At 61.7% G+C, this 20737-nt stretch overlaps 1 protein-coding gene across 2 annotated transcripts in view; it reads left to right on the forward strand.

The window, feature by feature from the left end:
• Positions 1-20737, forward strand: part of SOX13 (SRY-box transcription factor 13) — a 35482-nt gene that overhangs the window by 8163 nt on the left and 6582 nt on the right. For both annotated transcript variants that reach the window (XM_056118998.1, XM_056118999.1), the window contains exons 2-4: positions 19164-19371; positions 20302-20413; positions 20486-20572. In XM_056118998.1, the coding sequence (XP_055974973.1) occupies positions 19165-19371; positions 20302-20413; positions 20486-20572 (406 nt within the window). In that variant the 5' untranslated portion in view covers position 19164. The remainder of the gene's footprint in view (positions 1-19163; positions 19372-20301; positions 20414-20485; positions 20573-20737) is intronic.

The following is a 20737-nucleotide window of genomic DNA, read 5'->3' on the forward strand; positions in this document are numbered from 1 at the left end:
TTGTGGGGAGCTATGTGTGGTGCATGTGTTGGTGTGTGGAATATGTGTGTGATGGGGGGATGTGTAGTTGTGTGTGTGGGAGCTGTTGTATGAGAGGTGTGTGTGCATATGTGTGTGGGGGGCGTGTGTGTTTGCCTGGTGGGGCTCCGTCATACTAATACTTCAAAGGCAAAGGGAGAGGGGGCTGGAGGGGTGAGGCCAGCCAGCGGGGCGTCCCCTCTCTGGCCCCACTTTTCTCCCGTGTAGCACCTGAGCAGGGACCCTCCAGGGTACCCGTGGGAGGAGGAAGGAAGGGCAGGGTGGGTCAGCTGGGCCCCTGGCTGGCCCGGTGAGGCAGGAGTGGGCCGTGTCTCCGTGTAGTCAGGGCCAGGGGCTCAGCACCCAGGGCCGGAAGTGAGGTCCGGGAGTAGGAAGTGGGGCTGGGCAGGGAGGCAGGAGCTGCGTCCTGGCTGTCTGCGGGAGTCCGGGCTGGGCCTGCGATCCAGTCCCTTGTGCCTGCCATCGAGCCCCTGCTTTGCCTGCTGCCAATTCCCTTTTCCCTTTAGCTCACCCGACCTCTGACCCATACCCCTCGACATGAGGTGGGTGAGGGGGATTGGGGCTCTTTGTCACCCTGTCCTGGACACTGATTGGGTAGGGGTGTGGGGCCCAGAGCTGCAGGAGATGTGGGGGGCAGGCTGTGGTCCTCACGCCGTCCCTGGGGGCTTCGGCCCCTTGGCTGGGCAGTGGGCCAGGCCGCACAGCCCCCCACAACCTAAGGCGGGGAGCACCCCGGTGGAGCAGGGGTGGGGGTGAGGGGCTTCCCGCCTCCCCCCAAGCCCGCCCTCCCCCAGGCCCCACGCCGTCTGCAGCCCACGGGGTCTCTCTTCACCCCGGCCTTGCCCTCTGCCAGTCAGACCTTCTCTCACTCCTCCTCTCCGGCCTGAGTTGTGGAACTAACTTGGCGTTTGCTCTTGGCTCAGCAGCAGCTGCCGCCCCAGAATCTCAAGTCAGAGAAAAAGGAGTCTGGGCAACGAGGGTGCTCCCCGAGGAAGGAGGGAACACCCTGGGCGGGCTGTCAAGGAAGACTCCCTGTAGGAAGGGGTGGTTTGGCAAGGACTGGAAAGGAGCAGGTGGTCAAGTCCGATCCCACCTGTCTCAGGGGTTTCCCCTGATCTGTCAGAGGAGCCTGTCCCATGACAGGGACCCTCAGCATCGTGGCTTTGAGGAGGAGAAGTTGTGTTTTTGTTTTTATTTTTTTATTTTTTTTTTTTTGCCGGGGTCAGTGGGGAGTGGGGCACACCTAGCTGTGCTCAGGGGTTACTCCTGGCTCTGTGCTCAAGGATCACTCGGACCGTGCTTGGGGGGCCCATATGAGATGCCGGGAATCGAACCCCGGTCTGCCATATGCAAGGCAAACGCCCTCGCTGCTGTGCCGTGGTTCCGAGCCGGGGCAGAGATGTTTGAACCCAGGCTGAGGCGAGTTCCCGCCACCCGAGGCCTCCTTCAGCAGCGAGCCCGTCTACCCGCATGCAGAGGAGGTCTTGGGGACACAGAGCTGTGGGTTCAGGAGGACGTGGGCTCCCGTGACGGTGCTCTCAGCTGCTCAGGGCTGGAAGCCTCCCCGGCAACCTGGGGGAGAGGGTGTGGGCCGGCCAGGCCGGCTGGCCGGTGTCAGTGCCTGCACTGTCCCCTCCCTGCGGGCCTCCCTGTCCGCCCGAAAATCAACAACTGTGTCAACAGCGGGTGATTGTGCTTGGCCAGCAGCTCAGGGCTGCCAGGGCAGGGCAGGTGCTGGCAGGGCCGACCGAGCCCCACGCTGGGCACAGGCCCCCGGCTGCCGGATAAACAAGGCTACGCAGGCTGGCCATGAGGGAGGGAGGCCACGGGCAGGCAGCAGGGGGACAGGTGTCCCAGGAGGCAGACACAAAGGCGCTCTTGTCCCTTCTCCCTGGGCGGGGAGCCCCGAGTCCAGTGCCCAGGTCAGCCAGAGGGTGCGGGAGAGAGTTCGGCCAGGTGCCGCTGGCCAGGCCCGCCTGTTGGGGCTTATTCTTCTCTAGCTCAGGACAAGGTGAACCAGACCCCTGGGGGTGGGGAGTCAGGCACGCTGGCGCCCCACCAGGAAGATAGCAGGACCCTGTGCCCTGACTCCGGTAGCCAGAGATGCAAGGGAAGAGCTCTCGGAGCTTCCTGCAGAGAGAAGGGCTGGATGTCCGGACTAGGGGGCAAGAGTGGCCCCCTCCACTCTCCTTATTTATTTATTTTTGGCTTTTTGGGTCATACCCAGCGATGCACAGGGGTTTACTCCTGGCTTTGCACTCAGGAATTACTCCTGGTGGTGCCCAGGGGACCATATGGAATGCTGGGAATCGAACCCGGGTCGACTGCGTGCAAGGCAAAAGCCCTACCCGCTGTGCTATTACTCCAGCCCCCTCTCCTTATTTTTTTTGGGGGGGAGAGTTGCACGTCCAGTGGTATTCAGCGTACTTGTTGCCCTGTCAGTGACTCAGGGGTCACTTCCGCTGGGCTCGGGACCATCTAGGTTGCTAGAGATTGATTGACCCCTGGTCAGCTGCGTGCAAACGCCCTCTCTGCTTATACTGCCTCTGACCGAGCCTTCGATGAGTAGCTGCCATGTGTCAAGCCTGGCACGAGGGGCAGAGAAGCGAGGGACAGTGCCCACTGTTCCTACTGGGTCGTCTCTGCCCCTCCATGTCCTTCCTTCTCTGTGATGAAACAGCACCGTGAGGGTCAGCCCTGTGCCAGCACGTGGGGCAGGTAGGTGAGGGGGTAAGGCTGGGTGAGGTGGGGTCGTACTGACCGCTCCTGTCTTTCCTCCTCCCGCACCCCAGCTCACCTGTCAGCCCCACTGTCTCCAAACACCCAGACCCAGAAAAACGGCAGAGGTGGGTGAAGTGTGGGGGGCCGTCCCAGTCACAGAGTTCTGGATGTGTAGTGCTATGCATTTGAATCTTGACACTGGACAGTTCGCCTCTTTTTTTTTTTTTGACCACACCTGGCAGTGCTCAGGGGTTTACTGCTGTCTCTGCACTCAGGAATTACACCTGGCAGTGCTCTGGGGACCACACAGGATGCCAGGTTTGAACCCTGGTTGGCCGTGTGCAAGGCAAGCGCCCCGCCATGGTATGCTCCAGCCCCGATTCACCAATTCACCCCGATTCACAAAACTGTTGAGCCGCATTTTCCGTCCGGTGAAATGGGGTCACGGCGTGTCCTGTGTGGTGGGGCTGTGGCCCCCAAGATGCTTGCGGTTGGGGTTGGTGGGAACTGTCAGGCCTGCTTTCTGACTGGGCTCGTTTTGTCAGGAACCACGTGGGCCTCGTGACTCTGTGTCTGTCTGTATGTCCTGCAGGTCAGGGGCCACGAGGCTCCATCTCTCAGCTCATTCGGCCATGCCTGAGACCCAGGACCAAGAGGGCCAACCCTGGCCTTTCTGGGGCTCCCCGGGTGGCCAGGGGCAGTGGGGGGCTCTGCTGCATCCTATCCCACCTTGCCTCTGTGCCACCGATGCAGAGGGCGCCGAGCTCCTGGGACCCCACTTTCCAGTCTGCACCTCAGGACGGACCCTTTCGACCCCGCCTCATGTTTCTGGAATGGTTGAGTCAGGGGACCGCCCTGGCAGCCCCGTGCCCCTTGGGTCGCAGTTTCGGAATTTAGGTACAGTTCACTCTCACACCCTGCATCCGGGCTGGCCACTGCCCCCCTCGGGTGCCCCTGTGTGTACAGCCACCCTCGGGGGCGCGTCCAGCCCTGTGCTCGAGATGGGCAGTGTCTGACTTGCGGCTGTGGACTTGCAAGTGGAGGGAGGGCTGAGGCCCAAGCCTCCCATTCACCCTGGTTGGCAGTGGAGGCGGGAGGGGGTGTCAGGGCCGGGCCTGCCTGTGCAGAACTGGGGAGACCCTGCAGGGGTCCCAGACACGCTCAGTTGGGTCCTCATGGGAGCTCTTGCTCTGCCTCTGGTGATGAGAGCGGCAGCGAGCTCTGGCCATCACCGGCGGGACCGTCCCGAGATCCCATCTGGACAGAGCCTTGAGCCCCCCGTTCTCACTCCTCCTGAACACTCACATTTCTGAGACAAGGGAGGGACATCACCGCAAAGGGGGTGCTGGCAGGGGGCCAGGACAGTGCAGAAGGGGTTACAGCAGTGGGCATTGGCAGGGGCCCATGGGTCTTTTTCCCGGCGATTTGGCTGCTCACGTGCCTGACCTCTCCCCAGGCCTGGCCGGACATGCCTCACCATTGATTCCTTCGATGGCGCTCAGGCCTCATGCCTCCATCTGCACTGCCCACACCTGCACCTCTGACGGAGAGTTGGCTGGGGTCATTCCTGCTGTGCAGCTGCCCGCCCTGGGTTGAGCGCAGAGGCCAGGAGATGCCACCAGATGCGGGATGGATCCGAGGGTCAGCGAAGCCCGACAGTGTGGACCCGGCAGCCTCCTGGGGCCCGGCTCTCATCCCAAAGTGGGGGGCTCGGGGGGCTCGGGGCTGCCCCGCCCAGAGCCCGTCTTCCCCGAGGAGGCCTTCCTCTAGGGGCCTCCCGGAAGCCAGTGGAGGATGAGGAGCACAGAGGAAGGGCCAGGCCTCCTATTATTTTGTTTTTCAGACCGAGAATCTGTGATTAGCGATTTATGGCCTCCACATCCGTCGCCAAGCACATTCTGTTCTCCGGCCAGGGGGAAGATGCTCGGGGTCCCAGGCGGGAGGCGGGGCAGGAAGGAGATGGTGACAGTCGCTCCTGCTTGGCTGTGGGGTGCTGGGACAGTGTCAGGGCGACAGGCTGGAGCCCTCATCCACGTGGGGTGAGGTGGGGTAAGGTGATGCCGGGCACTGAGGGGTGCTGTGGGGTGCGGCTGGGTGCTGCGGGGAGACGTGGGACCATGTGGGGTGATGGCAGAGCACTGTAGGGTGTTGCCGGGTCTTGCAGGCCGTGCAGGCTGACTTTTGGGTGCTGTGTCTGCCCACGTGAACCCGAACGGCCCTCATGGTACATTGCCGCCTGCGTCCACCCGGGCTCCAGGCTTCTCTGTGGATGGGGTCAGGGTGCGGGAAGACCCCTGCTCCCACAGGACAGCGGCTGTGCGTGAGGGGACCCCAGAGGGCAAGATGGCAGCCCCCGCGGGGGGAGAGGCACAGGAGCCCAGCCACCCCCTTTTCTGCAGAACTGCTGAGCCGGTGGAATGTTCCTCCCTGCTCACCAGATCGGGGTGGTAGATAGGGCTCTGCGGGTGCCTGGGCGCTGGCCATGTGGGTTCCGGCAGACAGACGACAGCCGCCATGGCACCCCCTCCACCAGGCTGGCCTCCTGGCTTCCCCCCGGCATTCATCACTGGTCTCCGCTCCTGGGAGCAAACCCCTTTCCTCCACCCGCCCCTCACGTAAGTCGGCCCCAGAGTCCCCTCGTTTCTCCTCCTTCTCTTCCTGGGTGTTTGGCTTTGACCACAGTCGAGCCCCATGGGCCAGTCTTCCACCTGACCCTCCACTTGGGGTTGGTCGTTTCTCCTTCTCCTCCCGGGTGGGGAGGGGAGCTCCGCGGTGGTGCGGTGTGGTGGTCAGGGCCCGTTGGAGGGAGAAAGCCGGGGGTGGGTGAGACTGGCTTCATCTCCAGCTGTGGGGAGACCCTTATCGCCCCCACACCACTGGTGGCCGCTCGGGCGGTGTCCTGTCCTCTGCTCTCCACTGTCTGGGATTCGCAAACGGTCGAGCTCTGGGGTTCGATGGCTTCCCCTGGGCTTCCCAGCACAGCTCCAGACCCGGCCATCAGCACCCGGGTCCCACCCCAGGAAATGCCAGGAGCTTTAAGGAAGGAGGGTGCTGAGCCTCCAGAACAGTGCTGGGGGTCAGAGGGAATTCGAGATTGCGGGGCCAGGAACAGGCCCGCCCACCAGCTCAGTGTGGACAGGGAGGAGCTGACCAGCATCTCCAGACGTCCAGGATGGGGCCGGAGATATGGCACAGCAGGGAGGACGCTATAGCTTTGCACGCGGCCCACCCCGTTTGACTCCCGGGCATCCCAATGGCCCCGCCAGGTGTAAGTCCTGAATGTAGAGCCAGGATCAACCCCTGAGCATGGCCAGGTGTAGTCAAAAAAACAAAGAAACAAACAACAGTAAAGAAGTCCCAGGGCAGTTAGTGCACACTTCTCTCATCCTGAAAGAAAACAAAAATCCTGCTGTTTCTTTCCAAAGGACCTTTCCAAAGATTTCTTTCTTTCCTTCAGATTGTGCTGAATCTGGTAACCGAGACAGCCCTTGGTTTCCCAGGATCGTGGGGTGCAGGGCCCGTGCTGGCTCAGCTGACCCATGCTATGGCCCCTTTGGTCGCTCTGGGGCCCCAGTGAGCGAGGGGCCATGTGCCCAGGAAACCCCACACGGTCCTCTGCTCCTGCCAAGAAGCCCCGGTCTTGGGGGCCCTTTCCAAGGCTATCGTAGTTTGGGGACAGGGAAGGAGGCATTCAGGGACCTGGTCAGCTTTGCCAAGTGAGGGCCCGGGATGAGCCCGCCGTCCAGGAGGGGCAGAGAAGCTGGAGTCGGGGCTCCAGGTGGAGGCCTACAGGCCTGGCAAGTCCCAAGCTATGTGGCCTTGATTCCTTTTGTCTGTTTGTTTCGTTGTACCTGGTGATGCTCAGGGGTTACTCCTGGCTCTGTGCTCAGGGATCACTCCTGGCAGTACTCAGGGGGACCGTAGGGAGTGTCGGGGATTGAAATTGGGTTGGCCACATGCGAGGCAAGCGCCCTACCTGCTGTGCTACCTCAGCTGTGCTTCTGTTCCTCCCAGTGTGGAGACGGTGGAGCCGCCCCAACCGAGAACCTTAGCCCGGGAATACGCCACCGTCATCCCCTCTGCATGAGGGAGCTGGAGGCTGGAAGGGCAGGTGACGTGACCCAGGCTTTCCCAGGGACAGAAGGTGCCCGAGCGGGCGGGATATGGGGCTTTGCAAACCCTCCAGCAGAGGAAGACCTGGAGCTCACGGGCAGCTGGGGTGCAGGGGTCAGACGTGTGTGTGTGTGTGTGTGTGTGTGTGTGGTTCGCCTGGTGTGGCAGAGCAATGCTAGGACTCAGACCCAGACCCTATGGTCCTCTCCTCATCAGCAGGTCTGCTAGGTAGGGCTGGCAGCCAGGAGGGAGAGGGTTAAATTTTTCATGGAGCTGGGAGCCCTGTGACCCCATCATTGACCCCCATCCCCTGGGTCAGGCGACTGGCTGTGGGGGGAGGGGGACCGGCATCTCTAATGGGGGCCCAGAGGGATCAGGGAAGTGGGGAGGGGACACTGATCTCTCTTCCTCTTGGGTCGGAGATGGACAAAGAGAGGTGGGGGGCTTTTTCCCATTTCCACAGCAGTTCCCTGAGGGCCCTTGGGGTGCTCTGCCCTGGGTGGGCTACACGGCCCATGTGGAGCCTGGGGTCACCTTTACCAGGGATGGGCCAGTCAGAGAAGAGGGACAAGCAGAGGCCCTGCAGGGGTCCGCCAGGGGGTGGAAAGGATGGGGGGGCGAAGTGTCCCCATTCACGGGATTGGCCAGTCCCCCCAACCCCCCCTCCCGTCCCAGCCTGTCCAGGGGGAGCACTGACCTGGGGTGGAGCTGCGTGGGGGCCCAGGGCTCTGCTCCCAGCTGCCTCTCGGGCATTGGAAGGAAGGATTTCCGGGACAGCCTGAAAACTGACATTAAGGGGAGACTAAGTCTCTCCCGTGCCCCATCTTCCTGCTCCCAGATCCCTCTGCCTCCTGCAGAGATCCCTAAATCCATCCTGTCTCGGTGGAGGGAGGGGGCAGGGCCCGGCTGGCCCGCTGGGGGGGCAGGTGTCCCTGTCTGGCTCTGGGCTCCCCTAGACACTTCAATTAGTGTCGTTAATTATGGCTTTGCAAGCGAGCGAGTGAGCAAGCTCGGGCCCCCCCAGTGCCTGCAGACGGCCCGTCTGGGAGGCTGTTTATGCGCTCGCCGCTGCCCCTCTCTGCGGCAGGACAGAAGGGGCCGGCATAGAAGTCACTGGCAAGTTCTCATTATCTCCATCCTGTGCGCGTCCATGTGCGTCCAGCTCAGGGAAGTCCATCCTCGCGTGTGGCGATGGCCAGTGACTCCCTCCAGAACGTCACATCTTCCAGCCGAAACTCAGTCCCAGGAGAACAGCCCACCCCAACCTCCCTTCTTCCCCGTGTCCCCTCCCCAGCCCCCCTGGTCACCTGGCGCCTCCGATGGTGGATCATGAAGTTCTGGGCTTGGTGTACTGACCCAGTTCCTCCAGCATGTTGGCGGGCCCCCCCAGCTGGTGGATTGCATCACATTTCCTTTCCCATGGCTGATTGTCTCCCATTGGATCCCTGGTGGGGAGTGGAGGGTGGGCGATCACCCCTGCTCAGAGACGGATGTCCGAGGCCCGAGGCGGGGCGGGCAGGCAGGCTAGCGTGACACCCCCCCCCCCCCCGGGCCTTCCCACCTGGCATCTCTGGGGGGTTTACCCATACTTCTCCCAGTCTCTGCTTTCTGGGGGTTGGGAAGCAGATTGGCTGCCTCGGAGGGTCAGGTTGGGTTGGGTTTTGGGGGAGCTGACGTCTGTTGCAGCAGCACTATTTCACCAGCAATCACCCACATCCTTGCCAACACTTTTCTGTTTCGTGCTCACCATCATAAATACCCCCGTAAAAGGCATTTCTTGGGATCCCAGACGTAGTACGGTAGGTAGAGCTCTGGTTTGCGTGCAACCCGGGTTCGATCCCCAGCACCCCACATGGTCCCCTGCACCTGCCAGGAGTGATCCCTGAGTGCAAAGCCAGGAGTAAGTCCTGAGCATCACCAAATGTGCCTCTCCACCCAACCCTCAGGAAAAGGAGAAGAAAAGAGGGGCTGGAGAGATAGTACAATGGGTAGGAAGGGCACTCGCCTTGCATTTGGCCAAGCTGGGTTCAATCCCTGGCATCCCATATGGTCCCTGAGAGTCGCCAAGAGTGATTCCTGAGGATCGCCTGATGTAGCACAAAGAGAGAGGTGCGTGTGTGTGTGGTGGGGGGGGGGCATTTCTTTGTGGTGCTCCATCGTTTATGTATTTAGATTTAGATTTTTTTTTTTTTTTAGCTTTTTGGGTCACACCATGCGATGCTCTGGTGTTACTCCTGGCTCATGCACTCAGGAATTACCCCTGGTGGTGCTCAGGGGACCATATGGGATGCTGGGAATCGAACCCAGGTTGGCTGCATGCAAGGCAAACTCCCTACCCGCTGTGATATTGCTCCAGCCCCAGATTTAGACTTTGGAGCCACATCCAGCAGTGCAGTGGGGCGGCTGCTCGAGGCTTGGTGTCTGGGGTCCTGTGGTGCCAGGGATCGAGCCCAGGTCTCTGGTGCGAAGCATGCACTCACCATTGAGCTGTCTCACTTGCACACCATCTTCTCAGGGCTCGGAACTGTTGAGAGAATCAGGAGGAGCCGGTCCTGGACTCATATTGCAGCCTCGAGGGCCGGCTGGTCAGTCCTAGACGCCCACCTGCCTGGGCCACTTTGGCCCCCGCTCTGCAGCCTGCTGTCTCAGGAGCAGAGCATCTGTGGCCCACCTAGGGCCCAGTGCCCCTGCGGGGAGGAACAGGTCTCGAGTGGGTGCAATAGTGGGAGCAGGCGCTGAGGGGGTCTGTTTGAGGGGTATGCCCAGTGCCTGGTATTCATTCTGTCTGTGCCCGTGAGGTGGGCACTGTGTGTTCGTCGCACCCGGCTCCTGGCCTGCTGCGCGGGAGGGAGTGAAGCCAGGCTCTGTTCCCGCCCATCTGCCCTTGGCTTCCCTCGAGAGGCAAGAGCCTGAGCTCAGATGAGTCACTGGGCAGCCTAAGTCCCTCACAGTTTAGACCTGCAAGGTGGCTCTCATTGGAAGGAAAGGGCCGCAGGGCCCCTGGTCAGCCACCACCCACTGTCTGGGACCCTGGGTGGTTGCTGAGACTTTTGTGTTTGGGTTTTGCTGCTGGGAGGTTACCATGCACTCGGGAATCACTCCTGATGGTGCTGGAAGGGGGGCATATGAGATGCCGGGGACCGAACCCAGGTTGGCTGCGTGCAAGGCAAATGTCCTCCCTGCTGTCTTACTGCTCTGGCCCCATGTTCTGAGCCTTTTTAAGCTGCCGTGTGCTGAGCCATGAAACAGATGGTCCCTGTTTCAGAAGCGAGTGGAGGGAGTGGAGAGCAGGGATCCCTCGTACGACAGACAGCGGGTTGAAGGTCCCGTTCCTATAGTCTCACCGGGAGGGTAGACAGTGACCCTGGACTGCCCACTCTGAGGTCACCTCTGAGCCCTCAGCCTCACCATCTGTGAAATGGGGCCAGCGCCTCTCCGGCTCAGACAGCTGCATTACGGATGAAGTAAGTCAGTGTTAGTCGTGAGCCAGCCGGGATTTGGATAGAGCACCGCTCTCCAGCGTCACCTCTCGCCCGAGGGAGGGCCTTTAAAAGCCAGTGTGACAAGCATTTGTGTCTGACATCTGCCAACTCCTCGGATGGTCCCAAGAGGCCCGTCTAATTGGTCGTGCTCATCACTCAGTATTTATTCGCAATGTGCCCATGATTATTTTATTATTACTAGCATGGGGACTCCAGATGTCCGGGTCTCTTGCAGAGCCATACTTCATTCCACCCCCTGTGTCAGGACTGTCTCTTCTGGTCGGAAGTTAGCCTGCTTCTGTTTCCAAAGGGCACCGGCCGTGGAATTCGGGGGTCCCAGGCAGAGTGGGGAGCAGGCTGGCCGCTCGGGGGGGAGCATTTCGGGCGAGACTGTTCTCCCCTGGCTTCTTCCAGGCCCGCGGGGGAAGACACTGAAGCAGCTCCCCCACGAGGAGCCATTAAGAAAGGGAACCAGGGCCTGTCTGCACCTGGGCTGCTGATGGCTCAGATAACCGAAGGGAAACCCTCTGTCCCTGCAGCCAACAGGAGGCGCTGGCCGGGGAGGGACCGCGGCTCAGTGGGGGGCACTAGGTGATGACCAGACCCACACAGGTCCAGCCCCGGGTTGGGAGGAGCTGGGGTTAGGGGGGAGCTAAAACTGAGCAGGGGGTCCACAGGGGGGAGGCCAGGGTGCCCGATCCCTTTATGAGCGCCCAGACCTTCTTCATGCGAGGTGTGGACTTTTAGGGACATGCACCCCGGAGGAGAGAGGGTTGCGGTATTTGCCGACCCAGCTCACCTGGCTACTGACCCGTTTCCCGGGCCCTGCAGTGTATGGTGAGGCAGGAGGCGGGGAGGAAGCAGACGCCTTTCCTGAGCCTGGAGGCGGGGGTGAGGGCGTCCAGGATGCTGTGGGGGTTCCCCATTCTGAGAGGGGTGCGTGGGGGTGTGGGGGGGTAGGCCCGAAGCGCCCTAAGAGAAGCCCTGGAAACTTGGGTGCTGGGGCCGAGCGCTTGGCTGGCGGTTCTCTGGGATGCCATTGATGGTTCATTGATTCATTCAACCACGCCAACAAAACCCGGTCTCCGTGTGCTTTCTGCCAAGCACTGTGCTAGGAATCTCACACAGTCACATGAATTCTCGCCCCCAGGAGGGGCGGGGATTGTTCGGCCCTGAGAGAGCGAGTCTGAGGAGTCTGGAGGAGAAGACTCTCTTTCCTGGGTTCCTGCCCTATCAGCCTCTGGCTTTGGGGTCCAGCAGTTTAGCCACAGGTGTCAGCTGGGCTGCGTGCCAGCCTGGGCCCAGCCTCCTCCGTCTCTCTCTCCCCCCTCGGCCACACTCTCTCTCTCTCTCTCTTTTTTTCTTTTTTCTTTCTTTTGCTTTCTTTCTAACGGGTTACTCCTGGCTCATGCACTCAGGGATTACTCCTGGCGGTGCTTGGGGGACCATATGGGATGCTGGGAATTGAACCCGGGTTGGCTGTGTGCAAAGCAAACACCCTACCCACTGCGCTATCGCTCCAGCCTCCCCTTGGCCACTCTTGACGTGCCTCACTGCATTTGGCCATGAAGGAGAAAGTCAGCCCCCAGAGGGCCGGAAGTGGCTCCATCTGTGCGGTTAGGAAGAGGTGGGCAAGGCCACAGCGCTGGTCTCAAGCCCTTGTTGTGGCCTTCACTGGATACCGTGGAACTTGGACTGACGGGGCAGGAGCCAGCTGCCGCCCGGGTCCAGGAGGAGGAGTCCAGCCTGCCGGTCAGCAAGGCCAGGCCGCTCCCGTCCTTCGAGCCTGCCTGCCTGCCCCCCAGGTCCCTGCCTTCCTGTGCCCTGCTGGGGGCCGGGGGGGGGGAATGTCTGGGTGGGAGGGGGGTCAACGGCACTTCCTTGCCCTCTCGCTCCAGAGGAAACGGAGGAGCTCGTGAGTTGTCAGAGTGTCTGTGTCATCGCAGGCTGGGCCAGATAAGCAGCTCGTGCTCGAGGGCCTGGGGTCTCCTCGGCAACACGTGGTGTGCAGCCTGCTCGGGGACCCCTAGGCTCATTCCACAGAGGAGGCCTGCAGAGAGCAGCTGGGAAGGGGCCTGGCCCCGGCAGCGACTTTTGGGTGTGGGGCCTGCATCTCTGACCGGCCGACGTGGGGAAGGCTGATGGGGTGGGGTCAGCGATGCCCAGGACCACTCAGGCTTTGTACTCAGGAATTACTCCTGGCAGGACCCAAATGGGATGCTGGGAAGTGAACTCAGGTTGGCCGCAAGTGACCCACCTAGTCCCCAACCCCCCCCTCCCCTCCCCCCTCCACTCCTCTTCTCTCCTCTCCTCTCCTCTCCTTTTTTTGTGACAGGGAGTTGGCATACCCAGTGGTGCTCAGGACTTCTGGTGGCTCCGCGCTCAGGGATTATTCCCAGCAGCTCAGGGGAACATGTCGGGATGCCAGGTTGGCTGCATGCAAGACAAGGGCCCTGCCTGATGTTCTGTCACCCTGATCCTCCAAGCCGCCGTTCTTTTAGCTGTGCCAGGTCACACCCGCCCTTCACCTCTGGACGCACCTGCTTGGGGAGAGGCTGTTGCTTCCTCCCCCTCTGCCGCACCCAGCCATCCCTGCCTCTCCCGGGCTGCCCGAGTGCAGGCCGTACCCCCACTGCTCACAAGAGGACACAAACCTGGGAGAGGTGGGGTCCGGCCCCGGTGCTCACACCCGCCTTGTTTCTCTTGGTTCTTCCTTGGCCAGGACTCGAGTCAGAAAGAACTGGAATCTCCGTCTGGGGCGGGGACAGGACGGGGGCAGAACCCCCTTTACTCGACCTCAAGGCAGAGGGGAAGTGGTGGGCTCGGGTGTCCCCGGCCCCACGACTGCTGAGGGCCTGAGCCCTCTGCTCCTTCTCATGCTAAGTGCCAGGGCCACACCAGGATCTGGCTTTGGAAGCCTTTCAGGCCGGGCCCCAACGACATTTCTACAGGTGTCAGGCTGACCCTGCGGGGAAGCCAGACACACATCCCTGCCCCAGACAGGCCTTGCCACTGGGGAGTGGGCGGGGCGGGGGGGGGGGGGAAGCAGACCCTGGTCTCTAAGGCCTTCCAGGCCCCAGGTTCACTCCTCCCCCTGCCCAGAGGGGAGGAAGCAGCCTGGAGAGAGGCTCGCAGGGGCCAGCCTGGCGCCCTCCTGGTCTGGCCAGTACTAGACTGGGCCCTGCCCTAGGCCTGGTCCCCCCATTTCCCCCCACCACCACTGCCTCCTGGCCGTGGCAGCCAGGGAGGATGAGGGGCCCTGTCGGGAGAGCTTTGTCCCTTGCCCAGCTCCCGGCGCTGAGTAAACACACAGATAGGATCGGGCGTAGCCAGGAAGGGTGGCAGGGTGCGGCCTGGGAGAAGAATGGCAGGATGTGGCACAGGGGCACCATTCTGGGCACCCACGCCTTGGGCTATTGTTCATGGCTGCCCGAGGCTCCCAGTCTCCGGGGCTCGGGGAGGAAGTGACATTCCCCCCGGGGCCTTGCGCCCGCCCTGCCCTGCCGCTCAGGTCTCCCCTGGCACTGCTCACTGGGCGTGAGAGCCGTGGGTGAGGCCAGGGGGGTGGGGCCCTGGGCTCACCCCGCCCCCCGGGGTCTGCCCGTCTGCCCAGCTGTCTTCCTGTGCCCCTGGGTGGGTCTGAGTCACTGTGTGCCTGCTGACTGGACTATCTATCTGCATCTAGATACTGGGGTGGGTGCTTGCTGTCTGGGGACCCGAGGGGGGGGAGGGTGTAGGGCTGAGGCTGGAAGCTGCTTTGATCGTGGTCCAGCTGGGCCTGGTGGGTCGGGGGCCTGGGGGTGAGCGGAAGTGACAGGCGGTTTGTCTGGGCTGCACCACGGGTGAGTGGGTGAGGGCCAGGGATGTGGGCAGAGGTGGGCTTTGGGGGATGGAGGTGGGATGGCCACCCTGGGCATTGGCGTCCACGGGCTCAGGCTCATGTCTTAGAGACTCAAAGCCGGGCATAGGGGGACAGTCGCCGTCCAGAGGCCTCGCCCCTGCACCCAAGCAGAATAGGGAGGGCGTCGGGGAGCAGACGGGGTTCTGCTGGGCGGGGACACGGTGGGGGAGGAACCGCTTCTGAGCTGCGGGTTCCCACCCAACTGGAGTGGAGGCAGAGCACAGGAGCCCTTTGACCCCAAGGAGGCTGGGGCCCGTGTCATGGGGGCTTGTGGGCACTGAGGTATCCAGTCACTCACCATCTCAGCTCCTGTGTGCCCAGGGAGAGGGGAGCAGGCTCCCCCAAACCTCAGAACCTGTGTGGGGGTCCCAGGCTCCAAGCACAGGCCTCTTGGAGCCTGGGCTTCTCGCGACCCAGGTCACTCACCAAGAACAGGGGTGTGAGGGGCTGTGTGGGGAGTCCCGGGTCCTCTCGGCCCGCCCAGCCTCCCTGCTGTGGCCAGAGGGCCCGCCAGAACCCCTTGCCAACGCGTGCTGCCCAAGGGACGGCCGGAGGGTTCTGGAACCCCCAGCTCCGCTGGGACCTCTGCAGGCCGAGGTCTGGGAAGGAGAATGCAGGAGCAGGCCGGCTCAGGGTCTGAGCCCATGGAATGCTCCCTGCTTCTCCCTGGCCGTCCCTGTTCCCATTTTACTGGATCTCGAGAGCCCGCATGGTGGGCTCTCCGGGCAGTCAGGCCTGGCCCCACAGCCAGTCAGTGGCTTTCTTGGGATTGTGCGATCCCTAGGGCAGATCTGACCTTGCGACCTGCCCGGGTCTGTGTGAACCCGGAGCTTTTCTTGAGCCGCCCACCTGCAGGGGCGCCCTGGGCAGTGCACGACTGAATGGACGTCCCTCTTCTGTCCCTGACCCTCCATGGAGACCTGGGGGCCGTGGGCATCGTGTCTACTCTCCGGGTGAGGGCCAGAGGTTTTCGATCCGTGTTTTTCACCTGGTGTCTCCTGGGTCAGCTGGTGGCCAGTCAGGAATCCAGACCCTGTGAGATCCGCAAACTGCCCGTCATCTCCCTGCCCCGCTGCCCGCCATTCATTTCATAGACAGTCGCACAGGTCCAGGGGCCCACCGGGCTGTGACTTGAGGACGTGGACACTTCATGGCACCCCTCCCCCCACTGTACTGTCACCAGCTGCTCTTGCCCCTCAAGCTGGAGGGTGCTGGTTGGAGCCTGGTGGGCTCTGCGGGCAGGTCGGAATCTCCGGGCGCCCCAACCGTGCGGGCAGAGAAGGGCGTGCTCTCCCACGCTTGGCAGCGCCCAGGGAGCCTGTCGGGCTGCTAATCCATCAGCAGGTGGGGAACTGTGCCAGGCTGCAGGGAGCCAGCCAGGGGCACCCGGTGGGTCCTGTCCCCTGGCGCTGAGCTCCAGGAGGCAGGCTCCCCACAGTGATCCACGGTGCCCCCCTGGAAGCACTCTCGAAGGTGAAGTGTGGGGGTCAAGCCCAAGGCCAAGGCACAGCCACGCGTGACCTTCGGAGCCGCCCGCACACTTCCGCTCTCCAGAGGCCCCATCAGGTGCACTAACAAGGGTCGCAGTCGTGGTATAGCAGGGAAGGCCGCTGGCCGAGCATGGCAGACTGGGTGGGGTTTGATCTCCAGCATCCTATATGTTTCCCCTTGCACCTCCAGGAGTATCTCTGAGCACTGCTGGGTGTGCCCTCCAAAACAAAGCTAATCAAAAAAGCGAGAAAAGAAATCGATGGAATGACTCTTAGTGGGGCTGGAGCAATCTAGCAACAGCGGTAGGGCGTTTGCCTTGCACGCAGCCAACATGGCTGACTCGAGTTCAATTCCTCCGGCCCTCTCGGAGAGCCCGGGAAGGAAGCTACCGAGAGTATCTCGCCCGCACAGCAAAGCCTGGCAAGCTACCAGTGACGTATTCGATATGCCAACCACAGTCACGAGTCTCACAGTGTTACTGGGCCCGCTCGAGCAAATTGATGAACAACGGGAGGACAGTGACAGTGACACTGACTCTTAGTGATGCTCTGTATTTGACTTGGCACTCCTAAAACATGCATCAAGAGTTGATCGAGCGGAGCTGTTGGCATCCTGTTAGGAAGCAACATCTTGAGCTGGTGACCTGCTTGTAGGCCTCAGACACACACAGACACGCACATGCACACACACACGCGCACTCAAGCACATGAATACACACACACACACACACTCATGCACTCCCCTTCTCCATTCTGCTCAGGCACCGTCTGCACAGTCCCCTGGGACCGCCCCGGGCCTGAGGCCTTGGGGGCTGGGAGGCGCGCCCCCCCCCCAACGGAGGAGGAAAGGCCGGGGGACTCAGGGCCCAATCAGCGGAGGTGAGCGGTGGCCTCCCACGCCTGCCCTGGCCAGGAGCAGTGGCTGGGGGCCAGCCCGCGGCTGGGGGTGGGGGCAGCACACAGGCCCGCATTGTTCCCGTCACACTTCCTTTGGCTTTATTGCCTTTGTCCGACACCCTATTGTCTGCTTCCTTTTGTCCCGCGCTCAGCGCTGTGCCTTTTATTTTCCAGCCAGCCTGGTTGTTTTCATTTCTTTTGTCTGAAGTTCCTGAGAGGAAGGTTTTATTTTCAGCGGTTTGATTAATTCACAGCTTGAGCCCGGGGTTTGTTTGTTATGTAATTGCTGCCCTCAGCTCCAGGATAATACCCGCGCCCGCGCCCCTCCTCCACCGCCCGGATGGGCTCCGCTTCCTGGATGCCCTCCAGGTTCCCGGGCCCTGGGGGCGACCCCGCAGCCCAGCACAGCCCCCCTCGGCCAAGGTGGTCTTCTCTCCCAGACGGCCTTTCCGGGGTCACCCTGCAGGGCCGGCCCAGCCTCGGATGGTGGCAGGAGAGCCGGCTGGGTATATCCGAGCTGGACTGTCCTCGAGGGCATCTCAGCCCACAGCCACTTCCCCCCACGGGTCCCGATAGTCCCTTCGGTTCTGTCACACCCCGGCTGTGGCCAGCAAATGGCCGCACCTGCTCTTGGACTCCAGGGAGGTTTTGCTGTTGTGGGTTTTGTTTTGTATTTTGTTTTATTTTTGCCCCAAAACTGTGCCAGGTAGAATTTTTATTTTTCAGTTTAATTTTCAGTTTGGGGCTTGTTTGGGGGGGGCCACATTGGCGATGCCCAGAGTTGATTTCTGGCTCTGCACTCAGGGATGAATCCTGGTGGGGTTCCGGGGGACCATATGGGGGTGCTTGAGGATCAAACCTGGGTGGGCTGTGTGCGGGGGCGGGGAAAGCGCCCTCCCCACTGTCCTGCCTCTCCCGCCCTGAAGTTTATTGTTTTCAGGCCTATTTAATGGCTGAAATGTGTCACCAGGAGACCTTGCTGGCAAGCTCTTGGGCTCCCACCTGCTTTGTGCGCAGGGCTCTGCCTCCAGGTGGGTAAGCGGCCACCTTGGGTCGCCTGTCCTCCAGGGCCAAGGCGATGAGGTGGAAGACAAGGTGGGACCCACGGGTGATGGAAGTGAGCAGCCACACCTGAGCTGCTCCCAGCTGCCTGCTATTCCTCGGCTCCCCTGGTCCTCCCTGGCTGAGGCTGGCCAACGGAAGGCCGTAGAGAGCGCTGGGTGCAGACTTCTGTACCCTGCAAGGGCCAGACTCAGGCGGGAGACTCCAGCCATCCAACACATGGGCCTCTGTCATTTCTGTTCCGACTTCCGGTCCTTACATAATACACAGAGCGAACATCACTCATCTGTCCCCAGTGCAAGACAAACGGAATGATGGCATGATGGGGTTAGTCGGTCCTCGGTTTCCCTTCAGGGAAGTGGTGGGGACTTGTGGGAAGTGACGGAAGCAAACTGGCCTTCTGCCAAAAACGCGGCTGTTGGTTCCAGCTGAGCCCCAGCTGGGACTCGGGCCCGTGCGGCGGCTTCATGTGTCAGCCCTGCCAACTGCACGTGTGTGCACCTGGACACCGGGGGCTGCACCCATGTGAGTGTGGGTGGGCCTATCGGCTGAGGCCAGGCAGCCTGCTGCCCTCCTGCGCTGGACCCGTCAGCTCCTCGAGGAGCCGCGAGGGCGGGGGTCTGGGCAGTGTCTTCATGCCCCACGCACCCTCCCTCCGTTGCTGCCGTTGTGAGGACCAGGGGTGGGCTGGGAGGGTGTCGCCCACGTCTGGTTGTATTGATGCCTTCGAATGCCGGTGGTGTTTGCACCCTGGGCCTCAGGGCCACACTTCAGTGCCTGCGATGTTTGCACACGTGCTTGCCAGGGCTCCTTTCTGCTCTCAGCTGCTCACACACCCCCGACCGCACCAGAGACAACCTCTGGCAGTGCCCACCAGGGGTCCCAGGCAGCAGAGCCACCGGTATGAGCGCCTCTGGGGGTCAGACTCAACCAACGAGCCATTCCCTGGGCCCTAGAGCGTCCTGGCTGTGTTTTTTTGTTTTTGTTTTTGCCTTTTAATCTTTAGTTTTGAGGCCATACCTGGTGATGCTCGGGGCTTACTCCTGACTCTGCACTCAGGGAACACTCCTGGTTGTGCTCAGACCATATGCCGGGAATCGAACCTGGGTTGACCCCATACAAGGAGGTGCCTTCCCCCCACCCCCCCTTACACACACCCCTGCCCCACACTTCTGCCTCTAGACTTTAATATTTGTTGTTACTCCCGGCTTTGTGCTCAGGGGTCACTCCTGGCATTGCTCAGGGGGACCCTGTGGGGTTATAAAGATGGAACCTGTTTCCTTGGCGTGCAGGGCAAGTACCGTGCCTGCTGCACTGCCGCTCTGGCTCCGAGACTTTCCCGTTTACAGAGAATGAAGGACATTTGGCTGCGTGCGGGCATGGCGTGGGGCGGGCTCTGTGCCCTGGGCTCAAGCCTGGATCTCGCTCACTCGGCTGTTCTTCCCCCCCCCCCCCCAGGATGTCCATGAGGAGCCCTGGCTCTGCCCAGCTGGCCCTGGACGGTGCTGGCACCATGGTGAACTGCACAGTCAAGCCTGAGGGGCGGAAGGACGTCTGCCTCGAGTCCCCGCCGGGCTCAGCCGCCGCCACCGCTGCCTCCGAATCCCAGCCTGGAGACTCTGCCCGGGCACCCCAGGATGGCGCTGACCCCCAGGCTCCAGCCCAGGTGCTCAGTCCATCCCGGGGGCTCCTGGGTGCATGTCCTGTGCTACAGCCTCCGCCCCTCCCTGGGGACAGAGGGGCCAGTGGAAATGGTTCCCCCCAGGGCAAGTTGGGTGGGAGGACAGTTCCAGCCGGGAGGGAGGGGGTAGTTCAGGGATGTCTTCCTGGAGGAGGGAGCAAGGCCTCCAAGCTGGGCCACTGAAGATGGAGGAGGAGGAGGAGGAGGAGGAGGAGGAGGAGGAGGGAGGGAGGCTCTGAGGAGGAGCAGTGGGTGCCTGCAGGGAGCAGACTCCTGACATTAATTAATGATTATTCTCAGTCCCGTGGCAGCGGCGACAGTCCTGAGAGGGTGTGTCCGGATTTCCCTCTCGGAAGGGGGAAATCAGGCAGAGAAGTCTCCTGCACGGTTCACAGCCTGGCTGAAATTTGACTCTTGTCTTCAGACCTTTTGTTCTTTCTTTTTTTTTCCCTTTTTCAATTTTATTTTTTCGGTTGTTGGTTTTGGGGTTATACCCAGCAGTGCTCAGGGCTTGGTTTTTGGGTCATACCCAGCAGTGCTCAGGGCTTCCTCCTGGCCCTGCACTCAGGAATCATTCCTGGTGGTGCTCCAGGGGCCCTACGGGATGCCGGGAATCGAACCAGGGTCGACACCGTGCAAGGCAAACACCCTCCCTGCTGGCCCTTGTTCAGTATTTTTGTCTGTTTACTTTGGTGCTGGTGCCCGCTTCCAGCTCTGTCGATGGCGGTGCCGGAGATGGAACCCCGGGCTTCCCATGGGGCCATCTTCCTAGCCCGTTATTTTCACGTTGCCAAGAGAAGCCAGAGTGAGGTTGGGAGGGAAGAGAAGGTAGCCCCTGGGACCCTTGGTGGTGGTGGGGGGGCACTCAGCCCTCCCTGCCACCCCCTCCTGGGTGATGCTCACTGTGTCTGGCAGGATCGCAGCTCGCCCAAGAGCCGCGGGTCTCCAGAACCCAAGAGGCCAGCAGGCTCCGACGTGGCTTCCGGAAGCCAGGAGAAGTTGGACTTCAACCGGAATTTAAAGGAAGGTCAGCTCGGGGCCAGGTTGGGGGCCAGCAGGGGGAGCCGAGAGGGCCGCCCTCACACCCTCTCTGCTCTAGTGGTGCCGGCCATTGAGAAGCTGCTGTCCAGTGATTGGAAGGAGCGGCTTCTGGGACGGAGCTCTGTGGAAACCAAAGATGTCAAAGGTGAGGCCCGGGCAGCGTGCGGGACTTGGCCTGTGCCGCTGGTCACTTCCATGCAGCAGAGATCGGAGGTAGTCCAGTGCCCAGGCCCTTCTGGGGCATCTGACCCAGGACCCCCCTCCATGTTCACCCACTAGACTGATGGGAGCGGAGCTGTGTAGGCTACCG

This window comes from Sorex fumeus, unplaced genomic scaffold, assembly GCF_029834395.1.
Source record: "Sorex fumeus unplaced genomic scaffold, SorFum_2.1 ptg000039l, whole genome shotgun sequence".
In the NCBI taxonomy this organism is placed as follows: domain Eukaryota; kingdom Metazoa; phylum Chordata; class Mammalia; order Eulipotyphla; family Soricidae; genus Sorex; species Sorex fumeus.